At 42.7% G+C, this 18,941-nt stretch overlaps 1 protein-coding gene across 1 annotated transcript in view; it reads right to left on the bottom strand.

The window, feature by feature from the left end:
• Positions 1-13,331: 13,331 nt before the first annotated feature.
• The window catches only part of LOC135518572 (E3 ubiquitin-protein ligase RNF152-like), a 110,665-nt gene continuing 105,055 nt past the window's right edge, over positions 13,332-18,941 (bottom strand). Inside the window, exon 2 of the mRNA XM_064943737.1 lies at positions 13,332-15,961. Coding sequence (XP_064799809.1) covers positions 14,844-15,485 — 642 coding nt within the window. The 5' untranslated portion in view covers positions 15,486-15,961 and the 3' untranslated portion in view covers positions 13,332-14,843. The remainder of the gene's footprint in view (positions 15,962-18,941) is intronic.

Here is an 18,941-nt window from a genome sequence, read left to right as displayed (position 1 = left end):
AAGACCAGGGCGTGACAAAAGTACTGGCTACACAAAGTGATAATCAAACGTGCGCACCACACAGATAGAGAGAGGCAATAGTGTTGGGAATAATTGGCAGATATTGTGGTAGGTTTGGCTTTTTAAGCCAATAGCCAGTTAACCAGGTGCGAAATAAAGTCAATGTTGCCTTGAATAAATAGTAGCTAGGAGCCTGTGGAGTCTGATACTTGTGAGATTTGTTTCTGACAGTTTGCAGAGGAAAACATGAAAATTGCCATTTACTTTTAGAATTGTTTGGCAAGCTACTGGTAGGTGGGCTGCGAACAACTAGTAGCTTGCGATTCGACCTGTTGGATAACCATACTACTTTCTGTTCAGTTTGAGAAGGAGAGAGCGAAGATGAGGAGGACCGGAGGTCAACTTTGATAGCTTGCTACTAATATAATTGATTTTATTAAAAAGAATACTTTTCTTGCCCATGATGTATTTTTCAGAGTTATTGACCTCACAATAACCCAGATTATAGTAATTTACATTGTTGTGCTGAAATTTGAAGCAGCAGCTGCGGCACAATCAATCTGAAATGGACAGCTCATGGTGGTATAACTAATTTAAATCATTTTCATTTTAATTAGACTTCACTAATAACAAGAGGGCTTTGTGTTGGAGCCTGTTTCTTCCTATTTAAGAAATAAGAGGTCGGCCTGCCTACCTGTTTGACAGACGAAATAAGGCTATAGGCTGCTATATTCTTAGATGTGTCGGTCAATTTCTTCACCCACCACTCTCTCTTGAAATATGTTACCTCTGTGTCACCGAAGGGCTGTTAAGTTAAAACCAAGACTTCATTAAAAAAAGTTTTATTTATTTAACTTGGCAAGTCAGTTATGAATAAATTTTTATTTACAATGACGGTTTACTCCGGGAAAATCCATACAACTCTGGGCCAATTGTGCGCCGCACTATAGGCGCATCACAGCCGGATGTGATACAGCCTGGATTCGAACCAGGCACTGTAGTGACACCTCTTGCACTGAGATGCCTTGGAGGTGCCTTGGACCGCTGCGCCACTCGGGAACCAAATTGAGGGAGTATGGGAGGGTATGCCATGGGTCTCCCTTTTACTTAAGAAAATGGCAAAAAGCACCAGCCTACCCCTTGCTATTTTAAGATTTTGTAGAAAATAAAACGCATCCGATTATATAAAGTGATCTCTAAAAACGCTTTGGTCTTTGATGTTTTATGTAAGAAACAAGCTGCAAAATCGTTTGTTTCTTTGGCATTCAGAGGCTGACTTTGCTTGGGAAGGAATCTAATTCTGTCACTACCAATTAATTAAGCTATTCACTTTCTGTACAATAGATGTTTAAACCCAGACAGCTTTTAGGGAAACACTCTCATTGGGTAAATCCATTGAAAAAGAGTAGCCAGCTGTTGAAGCTTCCGTTTTTCTGTGTCGGCAGACCTACTCTGTCTGGGCTGATACGACTCGACAATAGATTCATGCAGTCATTTTATTATAATGGAGATCTTTCCACCCGTACTCTTGTCCACTGTGATTTGCGAACTCGCAACTTTCTGGCCCTTAGCCATGTGTGTTATCGATATTTCTACGTTGCAATGTAATGCTTCCAGGACGATGAACAGTTTCTAAAATTGCATATCTAAAGCTCTGGTCTGTCGAAGAAGTGAGCGTAAACGGTAGACATGTTCTCTGCTATTCACTTTGTTTTCATTATTATGAAGTCGGTCCCGGTCCCTCTCCTTGTTCGGGCGGTTCTAGCCATCACTGATTCATTTTTCATTTTCCATTGGTTTTGTCTTGTCTTCCTTCACACCTGGTTCTAATCCCATCAATTACATGGTGTGTATTTAACCCTCTGTTTCCCCTCATGTCCTTGTCGGAGATTGTTTGATTGTATGTTTTGTGCAAGTCATGTGTCGGTGTGCGACGGGTTTTGTACCCACTTTTATTATTTTTTGTGTATTTTGTTTTTTGTTTAGTTTTGTGAACACTTATTAAACGACTCCCTTTATACCAAGTTCGTTCTCCTGCACCTGACGTCCCTTCCACCAACACGCACCTATTACAGGCCATCCATTTTCATTTCAAAGAGGGATGATTTTCTCAATGTAACCCTTATTCTAAATAACGTTCACTCCCATATTACATTTACTATAATGACTATACTATTTCCAATCACCATTATGTTTGTATATTTTTTTACATCTCGTTTTGAGGTCTATTTACGTGGATGCTCAGGAGATTCTCAATTGTGCAACAGCCTGTCCTGTCCTCAACTCCTCCATCCTCCTCTCCTCTGTGACCATTAAACAGGTAAGTGTTTGTTGAGAGATCGAGGAGAGTGTCAATTCGTTAATAGATGAACAGAGAAGTGTACTCCACTCCTGTGTAGCCTCCTCTCTCACCGGCTCCCGGCTAGAACTGAAGTTGATTTTAAAGTCTGCCACCCCCCTTAGAATCAGCTGAGAAAAGAATACACATATTTAAAACAATGTGCTACTTTTGCTTTTATCTATAAAACAACTAGCTAAATTAGTTAGCACTAATATACTGTATTTTGTGATTCCTCTTCTGTAAACAACCCAATTTAGATTCTCCCCTCTGGTAGGCTAGTTAGGCCGTTTTCGGTTTCAAGCTATGTTTGGTTTCAAGCTATGTATGACGTTCTGGCCACATGGTCGAGAGGGCTGGACAGTATAGACAATGTTCTGCTGTTGCTGTATCTCTGTTTATGTAGTATTTTGGCATTCTGTCTTTGTAGCCATTAAATAAAAATTTTAAAAAATTATATATATATATATATATATATATATATATATATATATATATATATATATATATATATATATATATATATATATATATAGTATAGTGCCTTGCGAAAGTATTCGGCCCCCTTGAACTTTGCGACCTTTTGCCACATTTCAGGCTTCAAACATAGAGATATAAAACTGTATTTTTTGTGAAGAATCAACAACAAGTGGGACACAATCATGAAGTGGAACGACATTTATTGGGTATTTCAAACTTTTTAACAAATCAAAAACTGAAAAATTGGGCGTGCAAAATTATTCAGCCCCTTTACTGTCAGTGCAGCAAACTCTCTCCAGAAGTTCAGTGAGGATCTCTGAATGATCCAATGTTGACCTAAATGACTAATGATGATAAATACAATCCACCTGTGTGTAATCAAGTCTCTGTATAAATGCACCTGCACTGTGATAGTCTCAGAGGTCCGTTAAAAGCGCAGAGAGCATCATGAAGAACAAGGAACACACCAGGTAGGTCCGAGATACTGTTGTGAAGAAGTTTAAAGCCGGATTTAGATACAAAAAGATTTCCCAAGCTTTAAACATCCCAAGGAGCACTGTGCAAGCGATAATATTGAAATGGAAGGAGTATCAGACCACTGCAAATCTACCAAGACCTGGCCGTCCCTCTAAACCTTCAGCTCATACAAGGAGAAGACTGATCAGAGATGCAGCCAAGAGGCCCATGATAACTCTGGATGAACTGCAGAGATCTACAGCTGAGGTGGGAGACTCTGTCCATAGGACAACAATCAGTCGTATATTGCACAAATCTGGCCTTTATGGAAGAGTGGCAAGAAGAAAGCCATTTCTTAAAGATATCCATAAAAAGTGTCCTTTAGAGTTTGCCACAAGCCACCTGGGAGACACACCAAACATGTGGAAGAAGGTGCTCTGGTCAGATGAAACCAAAATTGAACTTTTTGGCAACAATGCAAAACGTTATGTTTGGCGTAAAAGCAACACAGCTCATCACCCTGACCACACCATCCCCACTGTCAAACATGGTGGTGGCAGCATCATGGTTTGGGCCTGCTTTTCTTCAGCAGGGACAAGGACGATGGTTAAAATTGATGGGAATATGGATGGAGCCAAATACAGGACCATTCTGGAAGAAAACCTGATGGAGTCTGCAAAACGCCTTGAGACTGGGACGGAGATTTGTCTTCCAACAAGACAATGATCCAAAACATAAAGCAAAATCTACAATGGAATGGTTCAAAAATAAACATATCCAGGTGTTAGAATGGCCAAGTCAAAGTCCAGACCTGAATCCAATCGAGAATCTGTGGAAAGAACTGAAAACTGCTGTTCACAAATGCTCTCCATCCAACCTCACTGAGCTCGAGCTGTTTTGCAAGGAGGAATGGGAAAAAATGTCAGTCTCTCGATGTGCAAAACTGATAGAGACATACCCCAAGCGACTTACAGCTGTAATCGCAGCAAAAGGTGGCGCTACAAAGTATTAACTTAAGGGGGCTGAATAATTTTGTACGCCCAATTTTTCAGTTTTTGATTTGTTAAAAAAGTTTGAAATATCCAATAAATGTCGTTCCACTTCATGATTGTGTCCCACTTGTTGTTGATTCTTCACAAAAAAATACAGTTTTATATCTTTATGTTTGAAGCCTGAAATGTGGCAAAAGGTCGCAAAGTTCATGGGGGCCGAATACTTTCGCAAGGCACTATATATATATATATATTTCACATGCTCCGAATACAACTGGTGTAGACTTTACTGTGAAATGTTTGCTTACGAGCCCTGCCTAACGATGCACAGTTTAAAAATAATAATACTATTTAATTTGTAACACAAGAGATACAAAATTAAATACACAAGAATGGGGCTATGTGCAGGAAGTGCCCGTACCAGATCAATATGCAAATACAAGGTATTTGAGGTAGATATGTACATGAAGGCAGGGTACAGTGACTTGGCATCAGGATAGATAATATGAGTAAAATAAAGAACAGAGTAGCAAGACCAAATTATGTGTGCGTGTGTGTGTGTATACAGTGCATTCGGAAGTATTCATACCACTTGACTTTTTCCACATTTTGTTACATTACAGCTTTATTCTAAAATTGTTTAAATTAATGTTTTTCCTCATCAAACAACACACAATAGCCCATTACGATAAAGCAAAAACAGTTTTTTTGATATTTTTCCACATTTATGAAAATTTAAAAAACGGAAATACCTTATTTACATAAGTATCCAGACCCTTTGCTATCAGACTCTATATTTTGCTCAGGTGCGTCCTGTTTCCAGTGATCATCCTTGAGATGTTTCTACAACTTGATGGAAGTCCACCTGTGGTAAATTCAATTGATTGGACACTATTTGGAAAGGCACACACCTGTCTATATAAGGTCCCACAGTTGACAGTGCATGTCAGAGCAAAAACCAAGCCATGAGGTGGAAGGAATTGTCCGTAGAGCTCCGATATATGATTGTGTTGAGGCACCGATCTGGGGAAGGGTACCAAAACATTTCTGCAGCATTGAAGGTCCCCAAGAACACAGTGGCCTCCATCATTCTTAAATGGAAGAAGTTTTGAACCACCAAGACCCTAACTAGAGCTGGCTGGCAGGCCAAACTGAGAAACCGGGGGAGAAGGGCCTTGGTCAGTGAGGTGAACAAGAACCCGATGGTCACAATGACAGAGCACCAGAGTTCCTCTGAGTAGATTGGAAAACCTCCCAGAAGGACAACCATCTCTGCAGCACTCCACCAATCAGGCCTTTATGGTAGAGTGGTCAGACGGAAGCCACTCCTCAGTAAAAGGCACATGAAAGCCCATGAGAAACAAGATTCTCTGCTCTGATGAAACCAAGATGGAACTCTTTGGCCTCAATACCAGGAGTCACGTCTGGAGGAAACATGGCACAATCCCTAAGATGAAGCATGGTGGTGGCAGCATTATGCTGGGGGAATGTTTTTCAGCGGCAAGGAGTGGAAGACTAGGAGTGGAAGACTAGTCAGGATTGAGGGAAAGATGACTCGAGGCTGAAAACGCTGTCAAAGATGCTTCAACAAATTGCTAAGTAAAGGGTCTGAATACTTATGTAAATGGGATACTTCAGTTTTATTATCAAGACATTTTCAAAAATGTTTGCTTTGTGATTATGGGGTATTGTGTGGAGATTGATGAGGGGGGAAAAACGATAATACACTTTAGAATAAGGCTGTAAAGTAACAAAATGTGGAAAAAGTCAAGGGGTCTGAATACTTTCCAAATGCGCTATATGTCATATTTGTAAATTATTTTTGGATTTGTGTGGGAATGTCAATGTCGTGTGAGTGTGAGTGTGTATACACGGTATATAGTCTAGTGAGTCTGCGCATGGTCAGTGCAGATAATATGGGTACCATTAATTTACTATTTAGCAGTCTAGTTACTTAGCAGTCTTATGGCTTGGGGGTTGAAGCTGTCTCGGAGCCTATTGGTCAGAGAGCTGATGCTACGGTACCATTTCCCGGATGGTAGCAGAGTGAACAGTCTATGGCTTGGGTGGCTGGTGTCTTTGTCGGGCCTTCCTCTTGACACCACCTGATATAGAGGTCCTGGATGGCACGGAGTTCAGTCCCAGCGATGTACTGGGCTGTCCACTTTGTAGTGCTTTTCCATACCAAGCAGTCCAGATGCTCTCGATAGTGCAGCTGTTGGGGCGGTATGTGAATTGGAGTGGGTCTAGGGTGTCTGGGATGATGGTGTTGATGTGTGTCATGACCAGCCTTTCAAAGCATTTCATAATTACAGATGTGAGTGCTGTAGGGCGATAGTTAATTAGGCAGGTTACCTTGTAGCTATTGGGAACAGGGACAATGGTGGTGTCTAGAAACATGTTAGGATTACAGACTGGGACAAGGAGAGATTGAAAATGTCAGTTAAGACACTTGCCAACTGGTCTGTGCATGCTTTGAGAATGCACCCTGGTATTCCGTCTGATTGTTAACCTTTTTAAACTTTTGATCACATTTGCCACGGAGAGTGAGATCACACAGTCATCTGGAAAAACAGGGACTTTCACGCAAGGCACAGTCATATATTCCTTGGAGTGAGTATAACAGGCATTTTGCTCATTTGAGGGTTACCCTTTGTAATCTGTTATCATCTGCAAGCCCTGCAACATACGACGAGCGTCGGAGCCAGTGTAACATGGCACAATCCCTAGGATTGCAGCTTCTCCTACATTGTCCTTTTACAAGTTTGATGTCTCATTGGAGGTAGTAGTGGGCTTTCTTGTATGCATCCATGTCCTTGTCCTGTTCCTTGTAAGCAGTAGCTCTAGCCTTTAGCCCAGTGAGGATGTTGCCTGTTATCCATGGTTTTTGGTTTGGATATGTTCTTATAGTCACTGTGGGGATGACATTGTCTATATACTTCTTGATGAAGCCCATGACTGTTGTGGTAAATTCCTCAATGCTATCGGATGAATCCCGGAACATATCCCAGTTTGTACTAGCAAAGCAGTCTTGTAGCCTTACGTCTGCTTCATCTGACCTCTTCCGTATTGAGCGAATGACTGGTGTTTACTGTTTAAGCTTTTGTTTGTAAACAGGAAGCAGGAGAATTGTGTCATTGGTCAGATTTGCCGAAAGGAGGACAACGGAGGGCCTTTTATGCGTTTCTGTGGGTACGATAAAAGTGGTCTAGAGTTTAAGCGCCCTTAGTGGCGCAGGAGACATGATGGTAGAAATGAGGTAGGACGGTTATAAGTCTTCCTGCGTTTAAGACACGCTGTCACTGGGTGAGCGGTTTCTTGTTTGTTTATGGCCCCATACAGTTTGTTGAGGGCCAGAGTGGTGTTGGCTTGTGGAGGGATGTAGACAGCCATGATAATTATGGATTAGAACTGTCTTTGAAGATAAAAGGATCTGCAGCTTAGCATGAGGTTTTCTATATCAGGTGAGCAAAAGCTTGAGATTTCCTTCCCTCTTGAAGCTGCACACCATATATATATGTATAAAAAACACACTCATCCTTTCGACAACCCCGAATCCGGCATCTAATTCTGCCGCTGCATGGAGAATCCACGGTGTACTACGTGCATAGCGTCATCTTCCAGCCACATTTCAGTAAGACATATAATATTTCAGCTTTTCAAGTCTCACTGATAGCGACTCTCAAACGAAGCTCATCCATTTTATTCTCCAGTGACTGAACATTTGCCAAAAGAACAGAGGGGAGCCCCATTTCTCTTTGCCTCAATTTCACCAGGATTCCACCTCGTCTCCTGCGTCTATGCCTGCAGCGTTTCGGTAGCCCATTGAACAACTGAATAAGGCCCGGTATGAGTCGAAATTGAGGTTAGTAGCTGCTGATCTGATTTCCAGAGTGCTTGGCGATCATATGTGATAATAATATGAACTTTCTGTACAAAAAAAGTAAAGATAAACATGATACATGTCACTAAATAGCTAAGTTGAGTTGGAACTTGTAACATGTCGCCCTTCTCCGTCGGCATCATCTTTTTGTATGCTAGTCTTTCGCATTTGCTAGTCATTTTTGTTAGGTTGCTACAGTAAGTAGCCTAGTCTTTGTAGCCTATTGCCCTGTCTGTTTGTCAATGTCTGTTTGTCAAAACTTTTTTAACCTTTATTTAACTAGGCAAGTCAGTTAAGAACAAATTCTTTGGGGACATTTAACAGAATGTGACTGGCAGAATGGGTGTTATACGTGGAGAATGAAGGCTGCAGTAGATATCTCAGATAGGGGGGAGTGAGGCCTAAGAGGGCTTTATAAATGAGCATCAACCAGTCTTGCGTTTGGTATACAGAGATCACCAGTTTACAGAAGAGTATAGAGTGCAGTGATGTGTCCTATAAGGAACATTGGTGGCAAATTTGAAGGCCAAATTGCAAAGAACATTGAGCCGCTCGAGAGCACCCTTACCTGCCGATGTATAAATTATTGTCTCCATAATCTAGCATAGGTAGGATGGTCATCTGAATCAGTGTTAGTTTGGTAGCTGGGGTGAAAGAGGAGCAATTACGATAGAGGAAACCAAGTCGAGATTTAACTTTAGCCTGCAGCTTTGATATGTGCCGAAAGAAGGACAGTGTACCGTCTAGCCATACTCCCAAGTACTTGTATATGGTGACTACCTCAAGCTCTAAATCCTCAGAGGTAGTAATCACACCTGTGGGGAGAGGGGCATTTGTCTTACCAAACCACATGACCTTTGTTTTGGAGGTTTCAGAACAAGGTTAAGGGCAGAGAAAGCTTGTTAAACACTAAGAAAGCTTTGTCGTAGAGTATTTAACATAACATCTGAGGGAGGGGCCAGCTGAGTATAAGACTGTTTAATCTGCATATAAATGGATGAGAGAGCTTCCTACTGCCTGAGCTATGTTGTTGATGTAAGTTGAGAAGAGTGTGGGGCCTAGGATCGAGCCTTCTGGTACACCCTTGGTGACATGGAGTGGCTGAGACAGCAGATGTTCTGACATTATATACTGCACTCTTTGAGAGAGGTAGTTAGCAAACTTGACCTTCAACTATTTATTTCACCTTGAATACCTAGACTGAAAATGTCTTCACCATCAAATTTGCACTGTTGGCTTTTACAAGCACTGTAAGTAAAAACATAATATTTCTTCACGCTTCTCTGTCTGCTGTTCAACTCTGTGCCCCAAAACCCAACTAACTAGGCTGCTGGGCCTGTTATTCTTAAGAGTATTAATTGATTTAAAATAACAAATAGTTGTTGAAAAAATAAATAAGACAAAAGAGTGCTGGTTAATTTCACAAGTTTATTTAATAGACACTGAAACAGCTGTGTTTTTCTGTCAACCCGGACACAAACAGAAACTACTATAGGAAATGTACATCACTGATTGACAAACACACAAGCAGACTGACAACCCTAAGTCTCCTTCCCTCTCTCATAATCATACAGTACAGGTGTTCTAGGGATAGAAAGGTGAGAAAATGTATCCATTGTTGGGTCCTAATTGGCACCCTCTTCCCTATATAGTGCACTACTTTTGACCAGGGTTCATAGTGCTCTGGTCAAAGGTAGGGCACTATATAAGAAATAGGGTGCCATTTGGGACACACATCCTACTCAGGGACGCAGACCAAAAATCCCCACTCTAATGCTTCATCAAACATTGTGTACAGACACCTTTCATAACCACACTGCTCAAAAAAATAAACACTTAAACAACTAAATAAATACTTGTTTAAACACTTAAACAACTCCAAGTCAATCACACTTCTGTGAAATCAAACTGTCCACTGAGGAAGCAAAACTGTTTGACAATAAATTTCACATGCTGTTGTGCAAATGGAATAGACAACAGGTGGAAATTATAGGCAATTAGCAAGACACCCCCAATAAAGGAGTGGTTCTGCAGGTGGTGACCACAGACCACTTCTCAGTGCCTATGCTTCCTGGCTGATGTTTTGGTCACTTTTGAATGCTGGCGGTGCTTTCACTCTAGTGGTAGCATGAGACGGAGTCTACAACCCACACAAGTGGCTCAGGTAGTGCAGCTCATCCAGGATGGCACATCAATGTGAGCTGTGGCAAGAAGGTTTGCTGTGTCTGTCAGCATAGTGTCCAGAGCATGGAGGTGCTACCAGGAGACAGGCCAGTACATCAGGAGACGTGGAGGAGGCCGTAGGAGGGCAACAACCCAGCAGCAGGACCGCTACCTCTGCCTTTGTGCAAGGAGGAGCACTGCCAGAGCCCTGCAAAATGACCTCCTGCAGGCCACAAATGTGCATGTGTCTGCTCAAACGGTCAGAAACAGACTCCATGAGGGTGGTATGAGGGCCCGACGTCCACAGGTGGGGGTTGTGCTTACAGCCCAACACCGTGCAGGACGTTTGGCATTTGCCAGGGAACACCAAGATTGGCAAATTCGCCACTGGCGCCCTGTGTTCTTCACAGATGAAAGCAGGTTCACACTGAGCACATGTGACAGACGTGACCGTCTGGAGACGCCGTGGAGAACGTTCTGCTGCCTGCAACATCCTCCAGCATGACCGGTTTGGCGGTGGGTCAGTCATGGTGTGGGGTGGCATTTCTTTGGGGGGCTGCACAGCCCTCCATGTGCTCGCCAGAGGTAGCCTGACTGCCATTAGGTACCGAGATGAGATCCTCAGACCCCTTGTGAGACCATATGCTGGTGTGGTTGGCCCTGGGTTCCTCCTAATGCAAGACAATGCTGGACCTCATGTGGCTGGAGTGTGTCAGCAGTTCCTGCAAGAGGAAGGCATTGATGCTATGGACTGGCCCGCCCGTTCCCCAGACCTGACTCCAATTGAGCACATCTGGGACATCATGTCTAGCTCCATCCACCAACGATGCTTTAGTCCAGGTCTGGGAGGAGATCCCTCAGGAGACCATCCGCCACCTCATCAGGAGAATGCCCAGGTGTTGTAGGGAGGTCATACAGGCACTTGGAGGCCACACACACTACTGAGCCTCATTTTGACTTGTTTTAAGGACATTACATCAAAGTTGGATCAGCCTGTAGTGTGTTTTTCCACTTTAATTTTGAGTGTGACTCCAAATCCATACCTCCATGGGCTGATAAATTTGATTTCCATTGATAATTTTTGTGATTTTGTTGTCAGCACATTCAACTATGTAAAGAAAAAAGTATTTAATAAGAATATTTTGTTCATTCAGATCTAGGATGTGTTATTTTAGTGTTCCCTTTATTTTTTTGAGCAGTGTATATTATTTGATATTCCTCTTTACCTTCATTTGCATATGAGACCACAACCTCTACTAACTCCATCCAAGCATCATGCATTGCATCTTTTAACAATGGATCTATTGGCAGTACAACATGGATTTCCAACACATTGAGTCCATTGGTTCAAGTCATTTTACTGGCTGTATGTATTTTTACATCAAACAACACTGATCTAAAGCAGTGGTGGCTGGTGCCACTTTAAACCCGACAACGGGCCCATTGTAATGGCTGGCATGGAATACATGGAAAGGTAACTTTCCATTCCAATCTATGAGCCATCCTCCCATCAAGAGCCACCACTGACCTAAAGAAATCCTTTGGCCATTAGACCTTCAGATAAGGGGCTAGCTATGATGGAGACAGACACCCATAGGACTCTGGTCAAAAGTATAGCACTATATAGGGAATAGGTAGCAATTTGGGAACCAAACCAAAGCCTGGCTGGGTGTGAGGCCTTGAGTTGTGTCCATATTAGTTCAACATCTAGTTTTGATTTACATTTGGTAAATTCAACGTAAAATCAACAACAAATGTTACCAGGTCATTGGATTTAGGTTAAAAGTTGAATGAAAAAAATAAAATAAAAATGTATTTTTTTTCCAAATCAAATCAGTTTTCCACGTTGATTCAAACAACATTGATTCAACTAGTATATGCCCAGTGGGTACTGTTTATGCTGTTTACTGCGGTATCTATCTACAGACAATGTAACTAGTGTAACTAATATAACTAGTCTGGTTTACTGGCACCATACATTTACAGCATTTTCAATACATCTTCAGTGTAATATAACAATACTCAGGGCGGCTTATGTATCATTAGATCAGTTAATCAATAGCTGACAATCAATTGCCCCTTTGCTGACTATGCACAACCTCAAAATGTCTGTTACGATAAGTGAAAAAAAAGTTGTCAGCTATTGAGCCACCACTTACTGTGTATCGCAGGGAGATGCCGGTGCCACCAACGGCCATGATGTAACCTCTGCATGACCTCTATGCCTGCATCCCAAACGGCACCATATCCCCTATATAGTGCACTTTGGGGCCCTGGAAAAAAAGTAGTGCACTTTAAAGGGAATAGGGTGCCATTTGGCACATAACCTTTCTCTATCCTTCCCCTCTAAACATCAAACAGAAATCCTGGGCTGCTACTATGTTTGGCACTAATGTAACTCCATATTGGACTCCTTAAAAAGCCAGTCAGTAAGTGAGATGGCACAATCTCAGTTTTATAGCTAGCCTAGAAACCCAGTGCAATTATCCCTAGGTACGAAGAGCTAAACAGCCAATCCCACAACAACTGAAATCTCTCATTTCTACCACCTCCTCCTTTTTCTTTTCTTTTTCTTTGAGTTGATTCTAGACCAGGCTACTATTACAGACAGACAGAAGTAAACATGTAGAACACAAATAGAAAGTAGGACAACAAGGATAAATACAATCATTCTGTACATGGCTGCTATACAAAATAGTTCACCCTGTTTGTTTGTTGGTGTTTACACTCAATTGCTTTAATACAGTAGGAACTGGATCACAATCATTTTGGCAACAACAACAAAGACATGGTATGTGTCCCACATTGCACCCTATTCCCTACATAGTGCACTACTTTGACCAGGGCACTACCGGCCCCGGGTTGAAAGTAGTGCACTATACAGGGAATGGTATGCCATTTGAAACACAGAGGAAGAGAAACACCGGCATAGAAGAGAAAGTATTTAAAACGGTTCAGAAATCAATGCAATTAGCATTAAGATGGGGACTCCCCACCCGCCCACTCCTAACCCCTCGCAGCACCCACACTCCACCTCACTGTGAACCAACACCCCCCATACAAACATCAAATATAGTATTAACCTAAAGGGAGATTGATAGTAGATATAGAGTGTAAGGGCTGATAACCAGGTCAAAGTCATAGGTTGCATCCTAAATGGCACCCCGTTCCCTATATAGTGCACTACCTTTGACTGGTCAAAAGTAGTGCACTATATAGGGAAGAGGGTGCCATTTGGGACTTAGCGAGAGAGTTTAATATTAAAAGCAATGTCCATCTGTTCTCAGTAAAGGGCATCAGGGTTAGGCAAATAATTGTAATACTCAACAGTAACTTAATCATTATTACTTTAGGCTGGCTGGCTACTGAATACATGTAGTGTGTGCTTTCTGTCAAATATAGGCTGGTTTATATGTATATAGCACAACACACAATCACATATTTCCCTGTTTTTGTGTTTAACACATTATTGATCAAAATACAAACACATACATACATACATACATACATACAGTACTGCATTACATATTGGAGCAACAGTAGGTAAACACTGTTTTCAGAACGTTAGAGTGATTCTGAGAAAATAAGAAACACAGGCTTGCTTCCCAAATGGCACCCTATTCCCAATATCAAATAACAAAACACAGATTTGCAGATGTTATCTAAGATGCAGCGAAATACTTGTTTTTCAAGTGCACTATGTTTGACCAGACCCCTATAGGCACTGGTCAAAATAGAGAACTATATGAGGAATAGGGTGCCATTTGGAACACAACCACAGTGAACCACCACCACCAGTATTGATTGTTCAGTCCCTTTATGCAGTCCCTTTATGGGCAACGGTGGTTTGGTGGACTGTACATAGCTAATTTATACACTGCTAAATCGCAGCAAAGACAAAAGCAGCCTAGAAGCAGATCTGGGTTTCAATTACTTGAAAAATCAATGTAAAATACATCTCTGCCCGTTTAAACTTTCCCGGCTTAATAAACCAATAGAAAAGTCCCAAAAACGCCAATTCCTGCCCACCTGTCACTCCAGACAGACTCAAGCAATCACTTAAAGGTTTTGAAAAGATTGTTAAAGTATTTGATCCCAGGTCTGCCAAAAGGTCCTAACACTGTATATTGCAGCTCCAGCTGGAGATGTGTACTCAGTACTGACACTTAGCTAAACAACATGATCACTGACTGAAGTAACTCTACTGACCACAGAAAGAAACAGACCAGGACAGATCGCCAATGGTGAATTACCATTGGCCCCAGGTCCATAGGGTACCCCAAATCAGAGGGAGAGAGTATTTGTATCCAGAATAACTCCAAGTCAACAATTGGAGGCAAGATTCTTTCCCTAGTTTGTTCGTGGTTGTCCTGGTTGTCTCACTCTCTGTGTGTCTGTCGGCAGTTTCCTTGGCCACCCCTGATATGTAAAAAAATCCCTTATTCTCGTCATAGTCCTGGCTGAGGAGGGGTGGAGCCACAGTAGGGGGTGGGAGAGGCATGTTAATTGACATGCCTTCTGGCCCCTCCCTTCAGCCGCAGGAGATGACAGTAAAGCGTTTAGAGATACAGGACATGTTGTGGAGCACGATTCCCAGGAGAAAGAGCAGGACGCAGGCTACCAGGATCACTGTACACACCCCGGACCACGTGGAGCCCTTCCCCCCTCCACCACCACCTCCCCCGACTCCCCTTCTCTCTGTCTCCTCCAGGCCTTCGAGACTCATACCCAAACTCAGGGGCTGCAACTCAGGCATAGCCACCACCGCCACATCCACCTTCTGCTGCCCACTGCCACCTGGCAAGAACCGGCAGCCCAGTTCGCCGGGTAACAGTGCCCTGTCCTTGGCGACAGGCAGGGGCAGCATGTAGCAGCCGTTGCTAGGCAGGCGGATAAAGACCGGCGTGTGCTCGGAGGCGTGCGGAATGGCGATAACGGTGATGATGTCGGGGTCGTCGGGGAGCTGGGATACGGAAAAGCCGGCAGGGAGTTTGGTGACGCTGCGGCACCAGGGGCATCGGATCTCTTTCTGGCTGGACCTCATCTGGGTCAGGCACACGGAGCAGCACGTGTGTCTGCAGTCCAGCAGCTTGGGCCTCCGCCGCGGGCTGTAGTAGTTAAAACAGATCTGACACTCCAAGATGGAGTCCTGTGAGAGAGACAGAGTCTCCATTTTGTTATGGATTGTTATTATGGGTCCTCGATAGCCTGGCCGAGCAGACTGACCGTTGCGCTCACGTTTCGTTTCACTTACTATAAACAGAATAGGCTGGCTTCACAAGGCTAGTTTCAGAAGAAGGCGAGAACGTGCTCAACTCTTATCCTCTTGCGTAAACAAATGGAAAGGTGCTTGGGACCCTTTGTTGTGAAATGCTGGTGTTTTTGACTACTGCAACACAAACCAAGATGACAAAGAAGAATGTCTCTTATTATTTGACTGTATTAGCAGAAAGCCAAATGGTATCAAGATCCTCTACAAGGGGCTTGAATCCTCCTCACAGCAATGCTGCGCTGTTTAAGTATGTAGCCTCTCCTATGCTCTCCTCTCGGTACTCTGCTCTGCGTCCCTCCGTGTGTGTCCTTCCACCCACCCGCCGTCTCAGTGTCGGTGTGATGTCACAGGACGATCAAGGTCACATGGTGGTTCATCTGTGAAACAAGAGAGAAGACGGCAGCATTAATGGCTGAAGAGGACCACGAGTCAGAGAGGGTTCAGCTGTTATCATCATCGGCTGTTAGAGCAGCTTACCGATCAATGTACCTGTACACAGCCCATCTGTAAATAGCACACCCAACTACCTCATCGCCATGCTGTTATTTATCTTCTTGCTCTTTTGCACCCCGGTATCTCCACTTGCACATCATCATCTGCACATCTATCACTCCAGTGTTAATGTTAAATTGTAATTATTTTGCCTCTATGGCCTATTTATTGCCTTACCTCCCTAATTTCTACATTTGCACAACTATACATAGATTTTTCTTTTGTGTTATTTGCTGTACGTTTGTTTATGTGTGTTGTTTTTGTCGCACTGCTTTGCTTTATCTTGGCCAGGTCGCAGTTGTAAATGAGAACTTGCTACCTTGTCAAATAAAGGTGAAATAAAAAAATCTAATAAAAGTGTGTGTGTTTAGAAGTGGGCATCACTTCTAAGAGCAGGAGCATGTTGGCTTTGTGTGTCCCCCAAATAGCACCCTATTCTAAATACAGTGCACTACTTTTGACCAGAGACTTATGGGGGAATAGGGTGCCATTTAACAGGCAGCCTTTGTCTCCCTCATTTCCCCCTGGGTTGCGCCACACACACACATGCGCACACAAACCACACACACACACACACCACACACACACACACAACACTGGTTGAATTGTGATCAGGACTCCCAATCACGGCTGGTTGTGATACCAACTTGATTCAAACCAGGGTGATGTAGTGATGCATCAAGCACTGAGATGCAGTGCCTTAGATCACTGTGCCACCCGGAGCTCCAAGTGATTCATTCCATGTCATTTCAGCAAGCCATGACACCCACCATCTCAGATTGTTCTGAAATCGTTCCTGTACTTAGAAACAGGTAAGATTGGCATTTCTGAAACAATATTTTGTATACATTTGAATTGATTTCAGGGAAATATAGCTAATTGATTGCACCCAAATTGCCCATTTTAATTTACAGGATTCAGATAATATTAAATAAATATAGTACCCAACATCGGATATGGAACAGACTTCATCCTACCAATGAGTAAGGCATGAGGCAAAAGCAACCCAGAGATCCCCCAAGCCCCACGGCAATCCCACCTCAACAGTATACAGTGTCAGTTCTCTATGCTTGACAAGTATTATAAAGATGCAGCTTGGAGAATTGCTACTTTATACTATGTGATGTATTCCCTGTGAATCTGATGTTTTTTCCACCACTGTTCAGAGAAATGAGTCATTGAAGTCGTCTGCATTATTTACCAAAAATAAGTCTCCGTTTTTGATCACTAGATGCCGCTGTTGCTGCTATACCACCACTATTTCATCCATTTTGCTTGGGCTCTTAAGTGTCTATTAAACAGATCACAACATTTCTTTGCAACTTTGGATTGAAAACCAATAGATTTTGCTCATGGTGAAAATAATTTGTGTGGTCATCCTCAGAATTCAAGCCATTCCTCCATGAAAGCAAATGAGTTTGTCCTTCTCTTAGCAGCCTGCTTTCATGGAGGACTTGAAATGTGAGGGTGAACGGCCAAAGTTGCAAAGGAAATGTTGTGATCTGTTTAATACCCCATTATAGTTTGCACAGAATCTGTGAAAGTTTGTTTTAGTTTTTCTTACTCCCACACTTCATCTTGCATAATCATATCAGCCATGTTAGTTAATCCATGTACATAGCAGATAGATGATTAGGTTCTGTCAAAATATTGCTGTTAAAATGCTAATGAGGATCGCTTCCTACGCTTTATTTTCCTGTGAGTTGGGAGTGTGAAATGAGGTTTGGACTCAAAGTAAATTAGGATTTGTCTTTCCTCTTCCATCTCTAAGCCTTATAGGGACACTGTAGCTTGTACGGTATTAGCCACATGTCTTAGTAACTTAGATAGTGTCTACACTTGAGCCTTACATGTAACTTCTGCTATCAGAAAACAAATATTGCATTGAAAAGAAGGGTCTAGATGCACAAACATCGCTTTGTGGTCTGATTGTGTTCAGATCTGGCTGACCACTTCATGAGATGGTCAGGGATGTATTGTGTGCGGACTTCTCCTCAGTCTGGATACAATCAGGCTACCGAAAGCACATACAGCGGGAGACTTCATCAGCACTCCTCCCACAAGTCTCCAGGAAACTTGTGGTTTAGGACCGAGAGGCACCTTTTCATTATAACGTTGAAAGAAATACGTTCCTATCGTGTTAGGAATGAAAACCTACAGGATGGTAGTTGTCCAGGAATGAGGTTGGAGAGCTCTACATGTCAACAGTATTGGCAAATTACATCTTGTCAAGTTAAACCCCTCAGCTTGTCAAGTTAAACCCCTCAGCTCTTACACCTGTTTGTTCCCACGTTGTAATGGACTTGCAGCCATTGTGAAGACGTCCATGTGGAAAAGACCATTGTGTCCCAAATGGCATCCCATTCCCTATGGGCCCTGGTCAAAAGTAGTGCACTAGTTAGGGAATAGTGTGCCATTTGGGATACAAAGGTGTCTGACTTGTTAGGTTGCTAAATCTATTGTTAACACAACCCATTTGGAGTGGTTAGCATCCCCCCTCTCTTTTCCTATCTCCCTTCCCAGGCAAAATGCATCTTTCTGAGTTGGTCCTGACGCGATATCCACTTCTCTCCTCACTATCCGCGTGACCTAGATTCTCTAAATCATTCTGCGTTCTCTACCTCCATGTCAAAGTCAAGTCAAATGCAGAAAAATCTGTCATTTTGAAGTTGAAGGGGATGAGAGAGAGGGCGGAGAGACTGATGGAGAAGAAGAGAGAAAGATAAAGAAAGCCCTGCCTTTGAGGGGTAAGACAGCCAGGGGAATTAGTAAAAACCCTTCCTAAAATAAGGATTAGCTTTGATCTGGCAGAAATTCTTTGTGATTCAATATTCCTATACACCCACCCTTCTCTCTTTACCTCAT

Source organism: Oncorhynchus masou, chromosome 28 (genome assembly GCF_036934945.1).
Source record: "Oncorhynchus masou masou isolate Uvic2021 chromosome 28, UVic_Omas_1.1, whole genome shotgun sequence".
NCBI lineage: Eukaryota > Metazoa > Chordata > Actinopteri > Salmoniformes > Salmonidae > Oncorhynchus > Oncorhynchus masou.
The sequence above is the reverse complement of the archived record's forward strand: the minus strand, read 5'-3'. Positions and strand labels throughout refer to the sequence as shown.